General features: G+C 46.8%; 1 protein-coding gene across 1 annotated transcript in view; it reads right to left on the bottom strand.

Moving 5' to 3' along the window:
- Positions 1–6,703: 6,703 nt before the first annotated feature.
- LOC138284184 (aminopeptidase Ey-like) overlaps positions 6,704–25,507 on the bottom strand; it is a 663,484-nt gene continuing 644,680 nt past the window's right edge. The window contains exon 21 of the mRNA XM_069222683.1: positions 6,704–10,401. Within this exon, the coding sequence (XP_069078784.1) occupies positions 10,240–10,401 (162 nt within the window). The 3' untranslated portion in view covers positions 6,704–10,239. The remainder of the gene's footprint in view (positions 10,402–25,507) is intronic.

The raw sequence follows: 25,507 nt of genomic DNA, 5'->3' as shown, positions 1-25,507 counted from the left end.
ACAACTTCACCCATACAATTGGAGATCTGAGACCTGATTTTCCTGTGGGCAACTGTTAACAGTTCATATGACATACATGCATATGTATGATTCACGTAGGAGCCACATTGAAGTAGTTCGTTGCTGGGGTCTACTTGACATCATGGTACTGTTTGTAAGTCACAGCTTTTGTTCAGATATGATCAGGAACATGTGGAGACCCTTTTCCCCTTTGTTTTTGGAGCATCATCCCAGGCAAGTGAAGGAGACAGGGCGAAACCAAGTGGGGAAGCATCTGGCCACGATACCTCCAGTCATGACACCGCCGACATGGAGGGACCCAGTGGCCCGGAAGGTGAGGGGAGTGCCACCGAGGACACAGGAACAACCTCGTCATCTTTAGATTCTACCTCCAGTGGCCACTCCCTAGTGGTGGGGGTCCCATCAGGAACTGTTTCTATGCCATCCTTGTCTGCCACCCCCAGTACTAGCACCACCCTTCCTCCTTGCTCTCCACCCAGTTGGCCATGGCCACTCACCTAAGAGGGTGGGTGTCTCCTTTGCCCTAGGTACCTCAGTGCCAGCCCCTGTTACTCCTGCTGCCCTGAGTGAGAACGCGATTGACCTCATGAGTGAGAGGAGTATCAGGAGGTCAATGGCCGTCTGTGGGGAAGACTGCCATTGTGAATGACATCCAGGGGTTGGTAAGCCAACTTCAGACAAATACTTTCCTGGAAGACATTCATAATGACATGTCAATCAATCAATCAATCAGGAATTTGTAAAGTGCACTACTCACCCGTGAGGGTCTCAAGGCGCTTGGGGGGGGGGGGAGAGAAAAGGAGAGGTGTTCCTACTGCTCAAACAGCCAGGTCTTGAGAAGTTTCTTGAAGGTAAAGAGGTCTTTTGGTCTGGCGCAGGTGGGTGGGAAGAGTATTCCACGTTTTGGTGGTGAGGTGCGAGAATGATCTACCACTGGTTGTAGTTCTGCGGATGCGTGGGACAGTTGTGAGGGCGAGGTCGGCGGGGTGGAGATGCCGGGTCGGGGTGTAGAAGGAGAGCCGTCTGTTGAGGTATTCTGGTCCGGTGTTGTGCAGTGCTTTGTGAGTGTGGGTGAGGAGTTTGAAGGTGATTCTTTTGTTGACTGGGAGCCAGTGCAGGTTTCTCAGGTGGTCTGCGATGTGCCACTGGCAGTGATGTCCAAGATGAGGCGTGCAGAGGCGTTCTGGATGCGCTGCAGCCTCTTCTGGAGTTTGGCCGTGGTTCCTGCGTAGAAGGCATTGCCGTAGTCCAGTTTGCTTTACGAAGGCTTGGGTGGCTGTTCTTCTGGTTTCTGGGTTCTGCCGGTGAGAAAGGAGGTGTCCCAGTCCAGGGCTCTGTCACGGATTCCTGCATTACTGAGGCGTGAGTATAGGGTGTGGTGGCAGACGGTGGCGAACGCGACCGAGAGGTCCAGGACGATGAGGGTCGCGGTTTCGCCGTTGTCCAGTATGGGTCTGATGTCGTCGGTGGCGGCGATGAGGGCAATTTCAGTACTGTGGTTGCTGCCGAATCAGGATTGGGAAGGGTCCATGGTGCAGTTTTCCTCGAGGAAGCGGGTTAGTTGCCTGTTGATAGCCTTCTCGATGAATTTTGCCGGGAAGGGGAGCAGGGAGATAGGCTGGAAGTTCTTGAGGTCCTTTCGGTCTGCCTTGGATTTTTTGAGGAGGGCATTGATCTCAACGTGTTTCCAGCTCTCCGGGAAGGTGGCAGACTCGAAGGAGCGATGGATGATCTTCCGTAGTTGGGGTGTGATGACGGAGCTTGCTTTGTTGAGTATGTGGTGAGTGCAGGGGTCATATGGAGAGCCGGAGTGGATGGTGTTCATGATTTCGATGGTGTCTGGCCTACAGAGATCATTTCAGGCTCTGGCCTCCTCAATGATGACAGCAATCCATCCCCAATCCTCCCTCCCACCACCTCTCTCTTCCTTATCCAAATTCCTTATTCCCCTACTTGTCCTAAGCACACAGACACATCCGCATGCACCAACCTCAACACACACAAGCAGCACACAGCGACACAAACTCTACCAGGCACCCCGGCATGCAGGCACTCAACATTGACCCACAGACACCACATCAGCCACCGTTTCAACAGACACTCCCACCCACCCACACACCACATCCACCATTCCCACAGACACCACCACAACACCCAGTGACACATCCATCAAACCAACCATACACCCAGACAACACCTGTGAGAAAGTAGCCTCTTTCTAGCATGGTTACACCCACTTTTGGCTTGTTTGTGAGTGTATGTCAGTGTATTTTTACTGTCTCACTGGGATTCTGCTAGTCAGGACCCCAGTGCTCATAGTTTATGTCCTACTGTGTGTGTTATCAGTAGTGCTTAACTGTGTCACTGAAGTTTTGCTAACCAGAATTTCAGTGCTTATGCTCTCGCTGCTTTCAAATTAGTCACTATAGTTTAGTGACTTCATACGGCAATTCCAATTGGCACACTGAACCCCCCCTTATAAGTCCCTTGTATATTGTACCTAGGTACCCAGGGCATTGGGGTTCCATGAGATCCTTATGGGCAGCAGCATTTCTTCTGCCGCCCATAAGGAGCGCAGATAAACCCTTTCACAGGAATGCCACTGCAGCCTGAGTGAAATAGTGCACACACTATTTCACAGCCATTTTCAATGCACTTAAGTAACTTATCAGACACCTATATTTCTAACCTTCATTTACTGAAGGCTAGGTGCAAAGTTACTAAGTGTGACGGCACCCTTGCACTAGCAAAGGTGCCCCCACGCAGTCCAGGGCCAAATTCCTGGACTTCGTGAGTGTGGGGACACCATTACACGCATGCACTACAAATAGGTAAGTACCTATATGTAGCTTCACAATGGTAACTCTGAATATGGCCATGTAAGTTGTCAAGAATCATGGAATTGTCCCCCCATTCCAAATCTGATATTGGGGGTCTGATCCCATGCATCCTGTGAGCTCCACCATTGACCCCCAGTACTGCCAAACCAGATCTCTGAGGCTTACACTGCAGCTACACCTGCTGCCACCTCACAGACAGGGTTCTGCCCTCCTAGGGTCTGAGAAGCCCAGTCCCAGGAAGGCAGAACAAAGCATTTCCTTTGGAAGGAGGGTGTTACGCCCTCTCCCTTTAGAAATAGGTGTGACAGGCTTTGGAGGGGTAACCTCCCAGAGCCTTTGGAAATGCTTTATAGGGCACAGATGGTGCACTCCTTGCAGTTCAGGGACCCCCTGTCCCTGCTCTGGCGCAAAACTGGACAAAGGGAAGGGGAGTGACTACTCCCCTGTCCATCACCACTCCAGGGTTGGTGCCCAGAGATCCTGCATTGTGTCCCTGGCATTAGCCATCTTGTTTTCCAAGGCGTGGGGACACTCTGGAGGTCTCTGAGTGGCCAGTGCCAACAGGTGACATCAGAGACCCCTCCTAATAGGTGCATACCTGGGTAGGTAGCCAATCCTCCTCTCAGGACTATTTAGGGTCTCTCCAGTGGGTTCCTCTTCAGATTTGGCTTGCAAGTTTCCACCAGGAATCCTCTGCAACTCCTGCTTCATCATCTGACTTCGGATCAACCGCAGACTGCTCAAGGAACCGCTATAACTGCAACAAAGTATCCAGAAAGGCTACTGCGACTCTGCAACTTCAGCTCCAGCCAGCAACTGCAACAGTTTCCATGGTGTGCACACTCTGGGGACTCCCTGTCTTCACCCTGCACCAGAAGGACCGAAGAAATCTCCCGTGGAGTGACAAAGTCACTTCCCTGCTCCAGCAGGCACCTTCTAAGACAACAACCGGTTATCTGGGACTCCTCTCCTGATAACGAGCATGCTCCTTGGAACACAGGTGGTGGACCCCTTCGACACAGACTGTGTTAAGGTCCAGCTGTCCAAATTTGGAGGAGTAAGAGATTGCATTCCCCATGTGCGACAGTACCACTGTGCACCACGTCATCTTCACCTCCTGAGGCCTCTGTGCACTATTTGCAAGAATCCTTCATGCACAGCCTGGCCCAGGTTCCCAGCCCTCTATCCTGTGATGCTCAACTCACTGAGTTGTTCTCCGGCAGCGTGGGTCCTTCTTTTGTAGTGCTGCAGCAACCGGAATTCGCACCTTCTTTGTCCCCATCTCCTGGGACCTCTGTGGGTGCTGCCTGGTCATCTGTGGGTTCCCTCTAGTGTTGGGAGCCCCCTTTGCCTCCTCAGTCCGCGTCCGCGTTGAGGCCCCCAGGTCCCTCCTGGGTCCAGGCAGCGCCATTTTGACACAATCCGCGACATTGCTTGAACCAAGGCTTGTTGGACTAATCCAGCGCAACAACTCGCCTGCATCCAACATTTCCATGTGGGACATCCTTTGCATCTTGCAGGAACCCACAGTTATCTTCTTTGGTGCTCTCCTGCAGACTTCTTCCAACCGTAGAATCCTCTTTTGCAACATCTTCTAGGTTGGCAGGGGCTCCTGTCCTTCCTGAAATCTTCTGCGACTTCTGGACTTGGTCTCCTCTCTTTGCAGGTCTTCAGGTCCAGGAATCCACCATTTCTTGCTTGCAGTCTTGCTCGGTTCTTGCAATAACTCTATTCACGACTTTTAGTGTGTCCTGAGGAAACTTGCAGTACTTTACTCCTACTTTCCTGGGCTCTGGGGTGGGGTATTTTACCAACCTTTGTGGTTTTCTTACACTCCCAGCGCCCCTCTACACACTACACTTGCCTAGGGGGAAATTTGTGATTCGCATTCCACTTTCTTAGTATATGGTTTGTGTTGCCCCAAGGCCTATTTCATCCTATTGCATTCTATGGTATTTTCTATTGTTTGCACTATCCTATGACTACTTACTTACCTGATTTTGGTGTCTAGTGTATATATTGGGTATTATACTTACCTCCAGAAGGAGTATTGCCTCTAAGATAATTTTGGCCTTGTGTCACTAAAATAAAGTACCTTTATTTTTGGTAACACCGAGTATTGTCTTTTATTGCGTATAAGTACTGTGTAACTATAAGTGGTATTGCAGGAGCTTTGCATGTCTCCTAATTCAGCCTAAGCTGCTCTGCTACAGCTACCTGTATCAGCCTAAGCTGCTAGAACACTACTACATTTCACTAATAAGGGATAACTGGACCAGGTATAAGGTGTAAGTACATAAGGTACCCACTACAAGCCAGGCCAGCCTCCTCCAACAGCTCACAACCCACAGCCCCCCACCTCAGTCACCATACCCCCAGACACCACCACAACACCCACAGACACATCCACCACATTTGCTGTTGTTTTTCAATATCTGACTTTGTGGGAAGTGTTGGCCACGCAAGACAAGGGTAGATGTGCACTGTATGGATATGTGGGTGTTGATCCAATTGGGCTGTCATTGCATTGTGTTATGCTTGCTAGGGTAAGTATTTAATCTTGTGTTGGCCAATGTCAGCATGTATGGTGTAGATTTGTCCCCTGATATAGATTGTACTTTTGTCTCATGTGCGGGAGCTAGAGTTTTGTTTGTCCACACATGGAGGGTGTTAAATTGTGGTAGCTTCCTTTGGATTTGACTGACCATGTGTCCACTTTGATGTGTGTACCTTACAGCTACATCATCTGTAGTCTGGACCATGCTGTTGCCGTTGTATGTGCTTTCTTGACTTGCGCTTACACATTTGGCAGCTAGGCATATCACTTGGCTCAAATATTGTTTGTCCCTGAGAAACATGAAGGGTCAGTTCCTATGCAAATGCTGTTTTAGAGGCATGTGCAAAGTGATGCAAAGTGAAATGTGTCCATGAATGCTCCTGATGTCGCCATCACTATTATGCAGGCATTGTTTGCATTGTGAGCTTTGGATATTTGTTTCACAACCTATTGTGCATCCCATTGACCTTCCATTGTGTTGCAATGTGGGTGCTGTGTGGGTCCATCGATCAGCAGCACCTGCGGCAGGACATGTGTGTGATGGGCTCCATGGTGGCACAGGTCATGTAACACTGCCTGCAGGTGAGTTGCTTCCTTTATGCTTTCCGTTTCCACCTGCTGAGGTGTGGTGGTTGGACTGCCGCGGTCATGCTGGCGGTAGGCAACATCATCATGTTTCCACCCGAAACACTGGCTCCGTCGGCCTTTTTGGCCTGCCTCGCAGCCGCGGTGATCTGCGCTGCCTGGTGGTGCTGGCAGGACTGCGGCAGTCTTTCCCTATGGGACTGCCAGCATTGTAATACTGTGGTCTGACTGCCAAGCAGATGGCGGTCACACCACCGCCATGGTGGTGCACAAACCGCCAAACTCGTAATGCAACCCTTTGAGAAAATTTAACATTGATTTCAATATGTAATATTAATTTTAAAGCAAATCAACATAAGTTCAGAGCATATTCATTTAAACAGCAGTCATATTCATTTAAACATGGCTTGTGTTCATTTCAATATTTGCCTAGTTAATTTCAAAGCATGTTACATTTATCTCACAGTTTCATTTTCATTTCAAAAAGTGTGATATTCATGTTACAGAATGTCATATTACTTTTGATGTGGGCCATATTAATTTCACCAGGTGTCATATTCATTTCAAAGTGGCTCATATTCATCTTAACGTGTCATATTCCTTTCTATGAATGTCATTCCTTTAAATGGATGTCATATTCGCCTTAACACCTGTCATAATAATTTTAACACGGGTCATATCCATTTCAACATAGGTCATATTAATTTCAATATTTGCAGTATTTATTTTGCTGTGTATCATATCAATTTCAAAGCACAACATATTCATTTTGACAAGTTTCATTTTCATTTCAGCATTGGTCATATTCAGTTCAAGACATGTTGAATTCATTTCGGTGGAGCTCATATTTGTTTCAATGCATGTCATATTCATCTTAGCATGAGTCATATTACTTTCAATGGATGCTTCATTCATATTAACACATCTTAATGTTTACATGAATCATATCCTTTGCAACATATATCATAATCATGTCAATGTATATCATATCACTTTCAATGCAAGCCATATTCATTGTGATAAATGTCATGATCATTTTAACGTTACTCGTATTAATTTTAAAACATGTAAAATTCATTTCAATGAAGGTCATATTCATTTCAACTCATGTCATATTCATTTTAACATGTGTTACATTCTTTTCAATCAATGTTGTTTATTTCATTTGGATGTCATATTCATATTAACACTTGTCATATTAATTTTAAGATGCAACTTATCAATTTTAACATTTATCATATTAATTTGAATATGTGTCATATTAATTTCAAGGAGTGACATATTAATTTTAACAAATCCCATGCGAATTTCAGCTGTGGTCATACTCATTTGAAGGCATGTCAACTTCAATTCAATGGGATTGCATTCATTTCAACACAAGCCATAATCATTTTCAATCATCTCCTATTTATTTCTGTGGTGTCTCATATTCATTGCCATCTCTGTAATATTGATTTCAACACAATTCAAATTCATTGCAACATGTTTATTGTTCATTTCAGTGTAAAATGTATTAGTTTCAATGTGAATTGTTTTCTTTTCAGAATATCATATATTAATTTGAATACTTTATATTATTTTCAATCTGCCATATTAATTTCAATGTATGTCATATTTCTCTTGGCATAAGTCAATCATTTCAAGAAATGCCCCACTCTTTTTGGTGAATATTGTATTTGTTTCAGTGACTGCTTTATTGTTTACAGTGAGGGCAATATTAATTTTAGTATGATTTATATATATTTCAATATTTTCTTATTCAATTTGGTGTGTGTGTTATTCATATAAATCACTAAGTAGCATATTCATTCTGCCAGGTTTCATATTTGTTTTGGTTTAATTCAGATTCACTCTGCCAGGTATCATAATTATTTTGACACATAGTACATTCATTCTGGTGTGTGTCATATTCATTTTGGGAGGTGTCCAATATGGGGAGCTGTAATTTTGACATGAACGGCTTCCCATACCTATCACGAATCAAGTGTAAAATTCATGCAGTATGCATGATGGCAGGCTTGAATTGGTGTGCCTCTCACCACCGGAGCTTTGTTGCATGCCTCTCCCCCATTCAAAACAACTTCTTTACATTGCTGTTGTTTTTGGCATAAGCTGCAGGCTCCTGTATGTAAGTGCAATGACAAAATCAAATCACTGAGGAATCCTCATGCTGCAGTGCACTGAAGCATCTTCGCAGTGCTGTGCTGATGCACCACTGATGGGCTGAACTGACGGGTATGTGCATGCTGAGGGATATGTTGGTAAGCTTCACACGCTATAAAGAAACTCACATTCTGCTTAAAAGGTAAATGCCTAATTTACGATCGGCAAATGCCAATGCTTTCACAATAATCCACGCAGGGCAGTATCCCACAACGCCTTTAGGTTTCTAGTCCTCCATGTCACTCCACTAATTTGTGCGCAACAAAATAAATTCTAAAAAGTTGTGTTAATGTGCATATAACAATATTCGTTGCCAAAAAACCAGAGTACGCTGTGTTGGCCCCCCTACAACACAGCACTGTGCAACAGCGGATAAGGTTGCTCATGCCAAATGGTGCCAGGTGAATTACTCAGTGCCTTGATGCCCGTTGAGCGGGTAAACTGTCGTCTGAACCTTCATGTGATCTTTACTCAACTTGTCGCCATCATTGTTGAGAAAAGTAGACTTCAGAAGGTTTTGAATGCTTTATTCTCAAGTAAAATCTTACATAAGTGCCAATACATCTGCTACAGCTGACATGCAACCTTCAACTGCTACCATAACATTCTATATTCTAAAGCTCACAATATGACATGGAAAATGTTCTACATACACTTAAGGATCAACTTAACAGACATGGTAGTTTGCTGACCTCATCAGGCCACCATCCCGGTGATGGCGGTGATTCTTAATACATGGCAAATTGCAATATACCTCATTAATATGCCTGAGGAAGGTGTGTTTCAGACCCACTAGGAATCACTATTGAAACTCAAAAGAGTTTCATACATTAGGAATATTGATTTCTTAATTGAGATTCGGAGCAAATCACAATTAGGAAATCGGTTTTCCTGATGTTAGTACATCTGGCGAAAGCATCCAGTGGGAGTTAAAATGTTAAATGACACTTTTGGAAACCCTCTTTTTACAAAGCTGAACACAACCTTCATGAAGTTTTGAAATGGAAAATGCAACGCAGATTTGTTGAATGGCACAAGGCAGAGGACATGAGGTTCATTTTTACTCTGTTTGTGTCACACTCCACTATTTACTACCCCGATGAAAGCAACAACATAATCAGTATAAGAAACATCAGCACAATAAAGCATTAAGAATGTAAAAGAATGTAAAAGAAAATTGACACCAATCCCAACAGAAAACATTTACAGAACTTAGGGCCACATGTATTTAGCTTTTTTCTTGTCGCAAACGGCCCGATTTGCAGAATCGGGGCGTTTGCGACAAGAAAAAAGCATTTTGGTATGCACAGACCCTATTTTGTGATTCGGTAATCTATTTACTGAATCGCAAAATAGGTTTTGTGAGTTGCAATTATGAAGGGGCGTTCCCTTCCTATTTGCTAGTCACAGTGCGATGTAGGATTGTTTTTAGACCGTGAATGCGGTCGCAAAACAATCACAGTTAGCACCAATTTCAAATTGGTGCTAACCCATTTTCAAAGGGTAAATGGTAGCGAAAATATTTTTTCAGAGCAGGCAGTGGTCCCACGAACCTCTGCCTGCTCTGAAAAAATGAAAAGAAAACTTTTCATTTTTGTTTTTGAAATACAGGAGCATTTAAAAAAAACTGCTTTATTTAAAAGCAGTCACAGACATGGTGGTCTGCTGTTCCCAGCAGGGCACCATCATTGTGAGTGCAGCCATTCAGAATGGGATCGCAAATTGCGATCAACCTCATGAATATAAATGAGGTAGGTTATTTGCGATCTCATTGAGAATCGCAAACAGTGTGAAGTACACTGTTGTACATATGGTTTTGCAACTCAAAATTTGTGACTAGCAAATGAGTTGCAAATTGCGAGTCGCAAAACTATGGGTTGTACATCTGGCCCTAAGTGCTGGAGGCAGAACAATACACAAAGATAGTGGAAAACCACAGTTACAGCAGTATAGATATTGAATCCACCCCCCGTGATACTGAACAATTAAATTCGCACCTACAATGTACACAATCTTTAGCCCAGTGCCTTTGTGACTCATCACAGGCTGCATGTTTGGAGACATTTCATAACTTCAGGTGGAATGCCCTGCTTCAGCCTCGAACCACAGTCTCACAGACTCTTTGTTCTCCTTCATCCATTTGTTATTGGCTTTGGCTTTTTCCAGCGCCTGCTCCAGTGCCCGCCCACCAGTCCCAAATCCAGCTTGTTCGTTGTCCTTTTTAAATTGTTCCAACTACAGAGAGAAAGAGACGTAGATAAATGGCTAACAAAAAATGCATCTATTATATTTGTCTCTAACTGAACTGAGTTCTACCGGCGCAATAACATATGATTTATCACAGACTCACTATTGCTGAGTGGGGAACATACTTCTTGCTTGAGCGTTTCTTCAGCAAACAACCGCAACAACAGTGATAATAATAATAATAATAATATGTTGTACTAGTAATAGTCGTAGTAGCATTCGTTTTATGATAATTATTAACAGAATTATAGTCTGTGGAAGATGTAAATCTCCCTTTAACATGCCACTCCTGATTTTATTGTTGCAGGTGCATGAATGCGCTTGTTGTAAGGAAATGATGTTACTGCTTGCTTGTAATGTTTTCTTACAAGTGAGTAGTGAGGTAGCAATACTCTTCTCCCATTCAATGTGATCTCACCCACAATCAGAGGGACATACAAAAGAGGCGTATATTGGTGTTGAAAGGTCTGAGGTGCCGCTGACTCTGAGGACAAAGGTTCCAGGGACGATGGCTCCTTGAGGAGGCACAGCCTGCAAATGGTAACCACGCAACCTGTCTAGATGGATTCCAGTGAAGGTGGCACTGTGCAAAAGGAAAGGCCATGCACAAGATCACAGAATCAGGTCAGAATAATACTCCATAACTCACACTCGAATAAGTGGTGACATTATAGGAATATAACAAGTCATCAGGGAGGTCCATGACCTACTAAACCTACTAGTCTTTAATTTTCATACCTGTTTTTTATGCCGATTTATTGCCATGGAACTCCTCAGCTACTTGCAAGGACCTTGCCTATATTGTACCTTTGTGTAGTAGATTATCCCATTTATGAATAAATCGTGTCATCATTATTGTTATCATTATTATCGACTCATTTGCAGTGCCTATAAGTTAGTTTTATGGATGTATGATGGAACAACGCATGCCTTTCCAACGTGGTCTCTACAACGACTGCATCTTTACCACACATGCCTTTACCATGCATGCCTTTACAACGAATTTCATTGTAAAAGCATGTTTGTGAAAGGAACATGCGTAGTATATTCTCCCCCACCCTAGTCCCTACACCTTACACCATACTCCACAAGCCCAAGCTCTTAAAACTGCACCTGAACCCTAATCCTTTGGCCCTACCCTGCCCTGTCCTAAAACGTACCCCACCCTGTCCTAAAAAGTACCCTGGCCCCCCATCCTAAACCCTAAAACCTACCCTGTCCTAAAAACAACCCCACCCTGTCCTAAAAAATACCCCTCCCAACTGTGAACCCTAAAACCTACCCACCCTGTCCTAAAAACGACCCCAACCCCTGCCCCAAACCCCTGAAAGCTACCCTGCACTGTCCTAAAACCTACCCCACCCATTCCTAAAAACTACCCTGACCCCTGCCCTAAAACCTACCCAGTCCTAAAAACTACCCCACCCTGTCCTAAAAACTATTCCGACCCCCTGCCCTAAACCCTAAAATCTACCCTGTCCTAAAACCTACCTCGCCCTAAACCCTAAAACCTACACTGCCACTACCCTAAACCCTAAAATCTACCCTGCCCTGTCCTAAAAACTACCCTAACCCCACCCTAAAACCTACCCTGCCCTGTCCTAAAACATACCATGCCCTGTCCTAAAAACTACGCTGACCTCCCACCCTAAACACTAAAACCTACCCTCTCCTTAATACTACCCGACCTCCTGCCCTAAACACTAAAACCTACCCTGTCCCAAAAATGACCCCACCCCGTCCTAAACCCTAAAACCTACCCTTCCCTGTCCTAAAAACTACCCGACCCCCGCCTTAAACCCTAAAAGCTACCCTGCCCTGTCCTAAAACCTACCCCACCCTGTCCTAAAAACTACCCTGACTCCGCCCAAACCCTAAAACCTACTCTGTCCTAAAAACTACCCCACCCTGTCCTAAAAACTACCCGACCCCCGCACTAAACCCTAAAACCTACCCTGTCCGAAAAACTACTCCGCCCTTTTCCTAAAATCTACCCCGCCCTAAACCCTAAAACCTACCCTGCCCTGTTCTAAAAACTACCCCACCCTAAACCCTAAAACCCACCCTGCCCTGTTCTAAAACCTACCCTACCCTGTCCTAAAAACTACCCCTACCTCCCACCCTAAATCCTAAAACCTACCCTGACCTAAAACCTACTCTGCCCTGTCCTAAAAACTACCCCAACCCCACCCTAAACCCTTAAAGCTACCCTGCCCTAAAAACTATGTCATCCTACACTTCGCCCTAAACCCCAAAACATACCCTGTCCTAAAAACTACCCCGGAGCCCCCACCGTGAACTCTAAAACCTACCCCACCCGTTCCTAAAAACTACTCCAACCCTGTCCTAAAAAAACTACCCTCGCCAACCCCCACATACCCAGCCCCACTTACCTCTCTCTCCTCTGGTCACTGCTCCTTCCTTTCCCCTTGGACCCCTCTCTCTGCCGTTACCACGCATATGCATGGTAAAGGCACGCGTGCTAAACTCATGTGTAATAAAACCATATTTGTGGTAATGGCAGCGTGGTCAATGCATAGCATTGCATTGACCGCGTTGTTAGTGAGGAGCCCTAGTGATGCAGAGGGGTCCCCACTGCATCAGAATTTTGTACCCTCCGCTGAACTTACCCTATACCTGGCCACCATCTGCACAAGCGTGACTTGAGTGAAGTGGCGGAGGCTCCCAGTGGTGGCTGAGACAATTGAGGCTGCTAAGCATATGGCGGGCCCTCTAAACGACCTGTACAGGCACAAATTTGTGGCCCCAGAGGAGAGGTGGAGCCCCCCACCCTACATGGACAACCTGGCGCCCCTGCTTGCTGTGACTGAGTTGCTCCCCACTTTCCATCTGTTGCACTGGATGTGGCGAAGCCTGAAGAGTGGCCACAACCACTGCCTTTGGTTGTTGGCCACAGCTGTGACTCCAATGGCTGGGTGATACCTACCTGTCCCTGGAAGATCGCTTCCGGGTTGTAAGGCCACCCGGCGCCACCCACTGGAAAAGGTGAGTGGGAAGACCTGTCTCCACCTTGCTCTAATGCTTCCCACCTCCCACCCTGTCACAGCCCCAGTTTGTGCTGTGAGGTGGCACTTCGGATGGGTGCCTGGCTGCCCGCGCTGTTGCACCCATAAGGACAAGTGGACTCAGCTACCATGAGGAAAGGTAAGACCACTCGCCCAACATCCTCCCAAGCCCATATTGATCAGTATACCACAGGCCCTGGGCTAGCGGGAGGGGCCGCAGTGCCCAGAGAAGGAGATCTAGGGGGTCATTCTGACCCTGGCGGTCATGGACCGCCAGGGCCAACGACCGCGGGAGCACCGCCAACAGGCTGGCGGTGCTCCCATGGGCATTCTGACCGCGGCGGTACAGCCGCGGTCAGAAACGGAAAACCGGCGGTGTGCCGCCGGTTTCCCGCTGCCCTGGGGAATCCTCCATGGCGGCGCTGCAGGCAGCGCCACCTTGGGTATTCCGACCCCCTTACCGCCAGCCTGGCTCTGTCGGTTTTGACCGCCAGAACATGGCTGGCGGTAACGGGTGTCACAGGGCCCCTGGGGGCCCCTGCAGTGCCCATGCCACTGGCATGGGCACTGCAGGGGCCCCCTAACAGGGCCCCACCAAGATTTTCAGTGTCTGCTTCGCAACGGGTGCAACTGCACCCGTCGCACCCCTTCCACTCCGCCGGCTCCATTCGGAGCCGGCATCCTCATGGAAGGGGGTTTCCCGCTGGGCTGGCGGGCGGCCTTCTGGCGGTCGCCCGCCAGCCCAGCGGGAAACTCAGAATTACCGCGGTGGTCTTCTGACCGCGCAGCGGTATTCTGACGGCGGGACTTTGGCGGGCGGCCTCCGCCGCCCGCCAAAGTCAGAATGACCGCCCTAGTCTCATTAATGTTTGAGATTTATCTGCATTCATACACAAGCTGCACTGTCTGACAATTCTTTCTACCTCCACATCTAGACCAGGACACAATATACTTCTTTAATTCTTCTCTTGCTTTTAACTATACCCAAGTGTCCATCATGGCACAGCTTAATTAAACTTTCCCTCAATCTTCTGGGTGATATAATTCTCTCTCCACTCAACACATTGTCCTTTTCTATGGATAATCCATTACGTACTTCCTAGAATGTCTTAATTTCTGTGCATGCCAAACGTACATCCAAGGAAGCTTTTAAGACTACAATTAGTGAGGTTCACGTTGATGTGGCCCTCCTGCACCAAGATCTGAACAGTGCGCTGGGCAGACTCACTGAGGCCAAGAGCTGCCTGTGTACATTGGAGGATGATGTATCTGAACTAAAGGCAAAGGTTTCCTACCTCCTCTCTCAGCGGAGCCTCACCATCATGCAGAAGATGCTGTAAAACAATCACAATACAATAATCTTCGATTTGTAGGGTTTCTGGAAGGTGTGGAGCCGGCACAGGCTGCCAAATTCTTGGAGCACTGGATAAAATCCTGGATCCTCTCTGACAACCTGTCCCTTGGTTCTTTGGCAAAAGAGCACATTGGACCCTGACACCTAAATCACCTCCAAGACCCCCACACAGGCCTATGATTGCCTGTTTCCTTAACTTTAAAGACAGGAACTCCATCCTGAGGGAAGTCCAATCTCTCCCAGACTTGAGGTATCAAGAATCAAAGATGCTTATTTTCCCAGACTACACTAAAGAGGTGCAGGGGCAACAAAACTCCTATGCTGCAGTCAAATAGAAGTTTAAAGTGCTTATTATCTCCTACATGCTTCTGTTCCCAGCTTGAGGTGATCCATGCCAACAAAACACACTTTTTTGACAACCCAGAGAGTGCCCGGGACTGGCTTACTGAACAAGAGCAGTCCAGTGACCGGGGCGACTGCCCTCACCCTGCGACAGTGGTCCCTGCAGTGGTGAAAGTGGATGCTGCCCAAAACCAAAAAAAAGTTCAAACCGACTTCCACCAGGGCCCTGCACCTCATGGGTGAGCTCGCCCTCCATGAGCCCTGATGCTCCAGAGCAACCAGTGTGACACTTAGGCCTGCCTCTCCCCAATGAAGAGATTGACAACTTATTAAGCCAAGATCAAAGAGAACTGTGGGGGATGACTCCCTCAACATGTGCCTGAGGCTGTGTCTGAATTATCTCTGAGCCCCATGCTGTGAACCGCTGTTACACCCACATTCCCCGCAGCAGGGGGACACTGACTCATTATGTTCTAGTTCACTTTTTGGAAGTCATAGATCCTGTATTAAGGAGGGGTTCACCACTCCACACCTGTCTACATGATGATTTTTGCTTAAGCTGGAAGTTTGGGGGTGACAGATGCTTCTGGGGTTGAAGTATGGGGTGGAGTGGTTGGATGAAGGGTTTTCTTACTGTTACATTTATGGGTGTGTTTTGTTTATTGTTTTTTATCACACTCAGATACTTAGATGGGGACCACTGCTCCGCCTGTGAAACTAGGTACATTGACAGATTGCACAGGCAATGAGCAATGCTCCATGGGTGGTCCCTTTCAATTTCTCGTGTGAACCCGCTGACCCGATCTCACACCACTCCTTCACCTGAGTGTGATGGCTTTTCACATTATGTCACAGGACGTTAACAGGCTACTGGACCTTGTGAAGCACTCCAAGGTCCTGCGTTCTGCCCATCAGTTCCTCCCCTCCGTCCTGATGCTCCAGGAGACACACCTAATGGGTACATTCCTGCTCTGTATGGGCTACAATAGAGACTACCACTCTGAGTATGCTAGAGGATCCCGTGGCGAGGGCGTTCCTACTCCGTCGCTCCTTCCCCATGAACGTCACCCAAATGGTGATTGACCCTCAAGGCCACTATCTTGCCCTAACCAGGAGTGCTGAGGGGAAAACCATAAGCTTTGTGTGTCTATATGATCCCCCATGACCCTAGACACCTTTTTAACTGAACTGTCAGTGGTGATACTGGCACTTTCCTGTGGTCCCACTGTGGTACGAGGCAATTTCAGCGTGGGCCCTACCCTGGAACTGGACTCCACCGGCATTCCCTCTGTGAAGCGCCACACTGGTGTTTGCCACCTCTCGAGTTGGGTGTCTGCTCTGGGTCTCTGTGATACCTGGAGAATGAGGACCCCAGACAGAAACAAAATAACCACACCTCGGCAGCACACCACAGCCACTCGTGCATTGACCTTATTTTTATGCCAGCCACAGAATGTTCGCCGACCATTTCCAGTTCTCCTCCACTTGGGCTTGACCAGTAATGCCCCAGGTACCATGTGGAGGCTTAACGCCTGGTACCTCCAAGATGGGATATACACAGACACTAGAAGACAAGCTGAAGCCTTATTTTCAAACTAATGATGGCACTGTACAATCAGCTGGAACCCTATAAGTGGCCAGTCAAGCCACCATCAGAGGCCATGCTAAAAGCAAGATCAGAGAGAATGAGCGGAACCAAAGTCAGTGATTTCTTCAGCTACAGGCTCGCACTCTTCGCTTGGAGGCGTGACTTTCCACCGATCCCCAGAGGTGAAATTCTTCGGCAGCTCAAGCTGATCCGTGCAGATATTCGCCTTCTGTCGCTCGAGGCAGCAAAGTAAATTTGGCATGCCTCGACGGCCAGGGTTTATGGCTGGGGTGATGATAACTGTAATCTGCTGTATTGGCTATCCACTCAACCCCTAGCGAGTCGGGTTATACCTGAAATATCTGCTGGTGGCAGCTGTCTCCAATGCACCATTCATGACATAGCCCAAGGTTTTGCCGCATGTTACAGCTACCTTCATGCCTTGATTGCCTGGTCGGTGACTAAGTTCGACCCATACTTCTTGGAGAAGGTGTCCCTTCCTCGAACGTCGCAGTCTGAGACTCATATGCTGAACCTACCCCAACAGCAGAAGAGGTGAGCGCAGCTATCTCGGCTATGGCATCTGGGCAGACTCCCAGACCTGACAGGTTTTCCACAGAGTTTTATACCACATTCAGAGAGATTCTCACCAGACTGCTCGCTTTCTACAAAGAGGCGTTGGCGACTGGTTCCTTCGCTCCCGAAATTGATGAAGCAACCATTGCTTTAATTCCAAAGACACAGCCCCAGTCTGCTTCCTGAACAGACTACCACCCAATCTCTCTAATCAATGTAAAGGTTAAGGTCTTTGCAACAATCTTGGCCACACGTCTCAAACTGGTCCTCAAAACCTTTATTCACTCGATCCAATGCAGGTTTATGCCCATCAGAAGCGCAAGGCACTGCCTCTGGCATCTCCATGTTGCCCCCCCGCCATCACTTAAACCTCAGCTAGCTCTGCTGCTCATAGAGTTTGAGAAGACTTTCAATACAGTTTTTGGGGATATCGTGAGCGAGTCTTGCAGAGAGTCGGAATCAGGCCCCGATTCTGCAGCTTTGTCTGAATGTTCTATTCTAACCCAACCGCACATGTACAAATCAATGGAGTGGTCTCTGACGTGTTCCGCATATGACGTGGGACCTGACAGGGCTGCCGCATCCCCCTTTCTCTTTGCGCTCACAATTGAAACACTTTTGCACGACTCCTCCACTGCGATGTGCAGGTACAGGGATAGGTATGGGATACAAGACACAAAAACTGAATTGCATTATATGAAGACAATGTCCTTCTGTTTCTTGCAGACCCAGAAACGAGTGGCCCTCACTGTCTTCAGATCCTCCATATCTTTGGAGAGGCATCTGGTCTGTGACTTAACATGGCCAAATCGGTTTTAGTGCCTCTATCACAATCACAAAATTGTGTGGATTGGCAAACAAACAATGTGTATGATGCCTGTACTTCCGCTAACTAGGTATACAAGTAGCGCTTCACCCTGAACTTGCTTTGTCCCCCAATCTCATTCCATTGACCCGTAGAATCAAATAGGACCTTGGGAAATGGCAATATCTGCCACAGAACATGATGGGCAGAATTGCTCTATATAAAATGATGGTGCTGCCAAGGTTTTTGCCCGTTTTTCAAAATTTTCCGCAGTTACTGCCCTGCCGCTGGTTCCGAGAAATGTATTCCGTGGTGACTTCTTTTCTCCGACACACCTCGAGGTCAAGACTAATGCTTACTTAATGTCAGCGGGCACCATACAATGGTGGCCTCTGTATAGCCAACCTCCATCTCTATTACCTCACTTCCCAACTCCTGGTGACCAATGACTGGTCCAACGGGGGTGGATCTAACCCTACCTATCAGGTGGAGATGACTTTGTTGGGGTTGCCCCAGATCAGGGCTATGTGAGATGGTGCTCCTGTTCCCACTGCAATCCCAAGGGTGTCTTGAGTGGTCTCCCTTACCTGGAGGGCAGTGCTCTGCCACACTAAATGGGACTCTAAGCTCATTCTCCAGACTCCTCTGTGGCAGGGTACGTAACTAGGGGAAGTGGCAACACTGGAAGGGTTTGCAGGTTGGGAGATCCTTGGTGTTATGCAACTGGACGACGTATGGATCAGTGTGCAGATATGCTCCTTCCAGGAGCTCCAAGCTACATATGCACTTTCTACATCACAATTTTATAAATACTTGCGATTATGGCACACACTATATACCCAGATAGCACAAGATATGCCCCTCCCTGAATTTAGCCCCATGAAGGCCAAGCTCCTGAAGGGCGAACTAGGAAAGGAGGGTGTTTCCCAGATATACCACACCTTGATTATCAGTGCCTGTTAGAAATGGGGTCTTTGGTTGACAGTCAGGTTACCCCCTGTTCAAGCAAGGACCCTCACTCTAGTCAGGGTAAAAGAGAATCACCCTCAGCTAACCCCTGCTTACCCCCTTGGTAGCTTGGCAGAGCAGTAGGCTTAACCTCAGAGTGCTAGGTGAAAGTATTTGTACCAACACACACAGTAACTTAATGAAAACACTACAAAATGACACAACACCAGTTTAGAAAAATAGGAAATATTTATCCAAACAAAACAAGACCAAAACGACAAAAATCCAACATACACAAGTCAAGTTATGAATTGTTAAAGATTAAACTCAAAAATAGCGCTTAGAAACAAAAATGCTTTGATGAGATGTTAACACGGCGTCGTGACGGAGTCGTTCCCAACAAGCCGACACCAGCGGCGCCGGACACGGAGTCGTGCAGACCCCCAAGTACAGTACCTTTGGTGAAGAGTGAAAACAAGCTGATGCGCGAAGTCGGGGATCACGGCGTCTGTGCGAAACGTTGAATCCGTGCACTTCGAGCGGCGTCTGTCCCGATGTGGTGCGGCGACTTCCACGGAGTTGTGGACTTCAGCGGGGCTGCAGCGGCGTTGGGCCTGCGAAGAGCGTCGCGTTCCAGCGAAGGTCACGGCGTCGGGTGCAGGCGGCGTCACCGGATTCAGCAGCGGCATTGGTCTGGAGTCGTCCGAAGCCGATTTCCTTGGATTTCCACCAGCTTTTCTTTCAAGGGCCCAGGGACTGGATAGGGCACCACTTGTCAGAGCAGGAGTCTCTCCAGAGACCCCAGGTGCTGGCAGAGAGAAGTCTTTGCTGTCCCTGAGACTTCAAACAACAGGAGGCAAGCTCTAACTCAAGCCCTTGGAGATTTCTTCACAAGATGGAAGGCTCACAAAGTCCAGTCTTTGCCCTCTTACTCTGGCAGAAGCAGCACTGCAGGAAAGCTCCACAAAGCACAGTCACAGGCAGGGCAGCACTTCTTCCTCAGCTATCAGCTCTTCTCCAGGCAGAGGTTCCTCTTGGTTCCAGAAGTGTTTCTAAAGTCTGTAGATTTGGGTGCCCTTCTTATACCCATTTTAGTCTTTGAAGTCACCTTTCTTCAAAGGGGACTCACACCTACTTGTGAAATCCTGCCTTTCCCAGGCAAGGCCTCAGACACACACCAGGGGGTTGGAGCCGGCATTGTCAGAGGCAGGCACAGTCCTTTCAGATGAGAGTGACCACTCCACCCCTCCCTCCTAGCAGATATGGCTAATCAGGAAATGCAGGTTACACCCCAGACCCCTTTGTGTCACTGTCTGGTGTGAGGTGAAAAACAACCCAACTGTCAAACTGACCCAGACAGGAAATCCACAAACAAGGCAGAGTCACAGAATGGTTTAAGCAAGAAAATGCTCACTTTCTAAAAGTGGCATTTTCAAACGCACAATCTTAAAATCAACTTTACTAAAAGATGTATTTTTAAATTGTGAGTTCAGGGACCCCAAACTCCACATGTCCATCTACTCTCTAGGGGAATCTACACTTTAATCATATTTAAAGGTAGCCCCCATATTATCCTATGAGAAAGACAGGCCTTGCAACAGTGAAAAACGAAATTGGCAGTATTTCACTGTCAGGACATATAAACCACATTACTATATGTCCTACCTTATCCATACACTACACCCTGCCCTTGGGGCTACCTAGGGCCTACTTTAGGGGTGCCTTACATGTATGAAAAGGGAAGGTTTAGGCCTGGCAAGTGGGTACACTTGCCAAGTCGAATTTACAGTGTAAAAATACACACAGGGACCCTGCAGTGGCAGGTCTGAGACATGATCACAGGGTTACTTGTGTGGGTGGCACAACCAGTGCTGCAGGCCCACTAGTAACATTTGATTTACAGGCCCTGGGCACCTCTAGTGCACTTTACTAGGGACTTAACAGTAAAACAAATATGCCAATCATGGAGAACCAATTACGTACACATTTTAAACAGGAGCACTTGCACTTTAGCACTGGTTAGCAGTGGTAAAGTGCCCAGAGTACCAAAAACAGTAAAATCATAGTCCAGCACACATCAACAACCTGGGGAACAGAGGCAAAAAGTTAAGGGAGACCACGCCAAGGATGAAAAGTCTAACAGTGCCCTTGACACACTGAGCCACTTTTGGACTCGATAGGACAGTTGGCTGAGACCTCTGGAGGATGAGGACGGGCGAGACGCAACAATGGCCCATCGGGTCATAACAATATCCTCCAGCCAGCACCTGGTGCAGACCTGCTTTCTCTACTGTGCCTACCTTATTCCGGACCGACTATACAAGGCGAGACTCCTTCTTAGTCACACATGATTCCACTCTTCACATGCTCCCACAGACTTTTATCATATGATCTGGTCATGTCCCAAAATCACATTATTGGACTGCGCTAAGGTGTGAGCGAGGTAACTATAACTCGCGCTCCCGCCATGCACAGTTTTTTCATTAACATTTTTTACTGTAAATATTATGAGTAATTAGCAGTTCATGGCGAGGGCATGAGTTATATTTATCTTAGGGCATAAGTTTAGTTACTTGAGATAACTCTAGCTGTAACAGTTGATTTTCTATGGTTTTGCACGTTTAAAATGTGAGCCTAACTATAACGTCCCTGTAACCTTTGTTTTTTTAGTGAATTTCTATACTTTTTTAAAATTCTATTTCCTAAGTATAACGTCCCTGTAACATTTGTTTTTTTCAGTGAATTTCTAAGGTTTTTTTAACGTATAGTCATTTTCATTACTATATGTTAATCCAACCACTACCACGCATGGCTTTTGGCCCTGTGTGGTTGCGGTTAGTCAAAGGACCTCCTCTATGGCTAGTGCCCTGAGGCCAACTCCCTATAAGCACTCAACCTTGCGCTGTACACGACCTTCGCCCGTATGGGACAGGGTTAGCCTGCAAGGTCTGGCCTGCAGGCAGACCCTTGGGCTAACCCACTTAATGACCCAACCCCAATGCTATGCGCAGCCCTTTGGCCATCGTGGCAGGAGTTGACTGCAACTTGTCTCTCTGGTTGTGAGAATAGGTGTGAGAGGGCGTACTTGGGGTTAGAATGGCTGTGAGAGTCTGGGTGTGAGATTGCATGTATCAGTGTCTTAATGGGTGTCAGTGTCTGCCCAGGTCTGTAAGTGGGTGCATGAGGGTTTCAATGGGTCAGTGGTTGAGTGACTGTCTGAGTAGTGGTTATGACAGTGTGTGCAACAGTGAGTATGTGAATATATATAATTTGTTTGTTCTTTATCAGCAGGATTCCCGACCCCATTGCAACATTACATTGGGGGCTGTGCTGAACGCCACAACAGAGTCGCCTCTCCAAGATTGTAAAACCAAAAAGAGGGTTTAACTTTTTTTAACTCATAATGTGTTCCCCACAAATCAATTTGTTACCCCCATGGGGTCAGAGTACCTCTACCCTGACCCCTTCTAATAATCTCTCAGTGAAAATCCAGACCCAGGACCGTTGCTGGTTGATAAATTGGTGGCCACAACTTTCCTGGACAGCTTGTGGCCAGCCAATCACACTGCTCCATCTCGCACTCAGATTTGCATAGGAGTCACGACAAATCTGCATCCCTATAAATAAAATTTTGTTTTCCATTTAATTACAAGAAAACCACTGAATGGATTCACACCAAATCACAAAAAATGTCACATTCTGGGCAAGGGCCTACCTTCCCGCCAAATTTGGTGTAATTCCATCCAGTAGTTTTCAAAATCCCTATGAAAAAATAAATTGAGAAAAAACATTCTGGGACCCCCCTTTTTCTCGGCCCCCACTTGAATGATCACCCCAAAACTTTCGAGACAGCAGCTGACGTGAACGGAGAATGTTTTTCATCAGCCAACTAGATCCTAACTATAACTACCTATTTTAGCTAGTGGCGAAAGCTAGTAATTATATATAGTTAGGACCAGCTTTTCCCATAAACAAAGTGTTCTTTGCTTGGTTGTAAGTTTGGAACAGTTTGAGGAATCCTCATGAAATTTTCAAAATTAGTAGGCAAGATAGTTCAGCTGCTGTCTGAAATGCTTTTGAGTGAGGACCAATAAAAAGGGGGAACCCAAAATGCTTTTTCCCCATTCTGTGTCTATGGGGACTTTGCAATATTTAGACCCGATTTGGCAGGAAGCTAGATCTTGGTCTAAAAAGAGCACTTTTTGGAATTTTTCATAAATCTGTTCAGTAGTTTCAGCGTTTTTAAGGGAAATAAAATATAGAAATCCGAATATCCGTGGATCTGAAGTCCAATGGGGAAAAAAAATCACACAGCATATCCCTGTCGCACACGGGCGAAGGTGCATGTGGTGCATAAGCGGTGTGGGGTTGCCCAAAGGAGCAGCAGTGACTGTATAAATGTGCACTAATTATATACTTACATGAAAAAACATAAACATTCACTGAAAAAACAATGGTTCCAGGGACATTATAGTTAGGGTCACATTTCACCCGCACAAAACCATAACTTTAGACTACAAATTATAGTTTCTTAACATAAGTATAACTATACGTATAACTGTAAATGCTGCATTTCCATTGTTTTGACAGTGTAAAACATGAACCTAACTATAATGTCCCTGTAGCATTTGTTTTTTCAGTAAATATGTATATATTCACTGAAGAAGCAAAGGTTACACAGACGTTATAGTTAGGTTCACGTTTTACCATGAAATTATGCAGTTATAGTTATATCTGTGGCCAACCTCCCCACATGCACTCAACCCCTCGCTGTGCATGGCTGAAGATGGGTTGGTGTGCAAGTGGGTGTATGTTTTTTCATTCTGGCTCAGATCCGAGGATCCTTCCTGAAGTTACAATGGCTGTCACATTGAGTGCTGCGGGGGATCTGCAGATCCATGGATCGGCTGAAAAAACATTGGGGCAATTTTGGCCTAGGAGGGGTGAGTATCCTGACCCTTCATGTGTTTGTGCACTTTATTTTAACCAACCCCAGGCCCAAGTGACAAACAAAATGGCAGCTGGAACTTTTCTATCAGGGCACAGCCATCGAGGGCTTGCTTTTCACCCCGATCCACACAACCTCTGCTAGTGGATCCGTGAAGGATCTGTGTCCATAGATTAGGCATAGGTGGACTTCACTGAGTCCGACTCTGGAATTCCACAGAGTTGATAAAAACCTTTGTGTAATTCCACAGAGGTGGAGTTCCGTGACTCATGGAGTCCTGAATGCGCCCGATCTCAGAAGCGCTAAGCAGAGTTGGGCCTGGTTAGTCAGGTCCAACCTGCTTAGCGCGTCCGAGATTGGGCACATTCAGGAGAGGGCCGTAGGCAGTGAAAGCTGCCATTTAAGGCCTCTTGTGCACCAGCATGTCCAGAGTGCACTGCACACGCAGCAGACAGGTGCACAGGAGGCCCGAAATTGCAACTTTCTTTCATTGCAAATAACCCTGGCCTGAATTCAGGCCAGGCCCGTAGGCAGCGAAAGCTGCCAAGCCTCCTGTGCACTGCACACAGGACAGGATGATGCATAAGAGGCCTGAAATGGTAGCTTCCACTGCCCACAGTCCTGGCCTGAATTAAGGCCATGGCCATTTCAGACAGTCCTTGTGTGTGCACCGCAATGCACAAACAAGGAAAAAGAAGAAGAGACAAGGACTTACCTGGGTCTTCCAGAGGGTCCTCCTCTCCTTGTCATCCTCTCTGCCTCTTTCTGGCCCAGGCTCCCGGGCTCCAGTGCACACAGCAGTCCAATTATGGGCTACACAGTGCAATACTGTCTGCATTGACTGTTTGCTGTGTAGCCCATATCTGGGCTGCAGTGTGCACCGGGTGAGCTCTGCTCTTCTGCAGGGCTAGCAAAGTTTTTGGCAAACTCCGTGATCCAAGAGGACATGAAGTGCCAAAAATTCCATTAGCTCTGCCAGTAGAGCGGAGCTGCCCGCCCACCCATACCCTAAAAAATTATATTTTTCTCTTTAATAACTGCAGAGCTACTTAACAAATGTACACAGAATACCAAAAAGATATCTTTCTGGATCAAGATCTAGGTCTTCGCTAAATTTGGAGTAATTCCGTCCAGCGGTTTGGGATGTAGTCAAGTCTAAAGTCCCTATGGGAAATTGCATGGGGAAAGCGTGTTTTGGACAACCCCCTTTTTCTTGGCTCCCACTTGAGGTATCACCCTAAAACTTTCCAGACAGCAGTTGAAGTGAGTGGGAAACTCACTGGGATCCTCAGATGGTTAATGTGTCAGTACACTCTAAAGGTGACTTCGCAACCTAGTTTCCAGTTGCTACAGAGTTAGATATTCATTAATTTTTTGTCTGGATCCAGGTCGGTCGAATCCTGCAATTGACTGTTGTATTGCTAAAATCAAAGCTCTCATGCAAACTGAGCTTTCGCCATTGTATGTACGTTTGGATGTCCTTGTAACTCAGCTCACGACCTTTCTG

The sequence above is a fragment of the Pleurodeles waltl genome, chromosome 3_1 (assembly GCF_031143425.1).
Source record: "Pleurodeles waltl isolate 20211129_DDA chromosome 3_1, aPleWal1.hap1.20221129, whole genome shotgun sequence".
NCBI lineage: Eukaryota > Metazoa > Chordata > Amphibia > Caudata > Salamandridae > Pleurodeles > Pleurodeles waltl.
The sequence above is the reverse complement of the archived record's forward strand: the minus strand, read 5'-3'. Positions and strand labels throughout refer to the sequence as shown.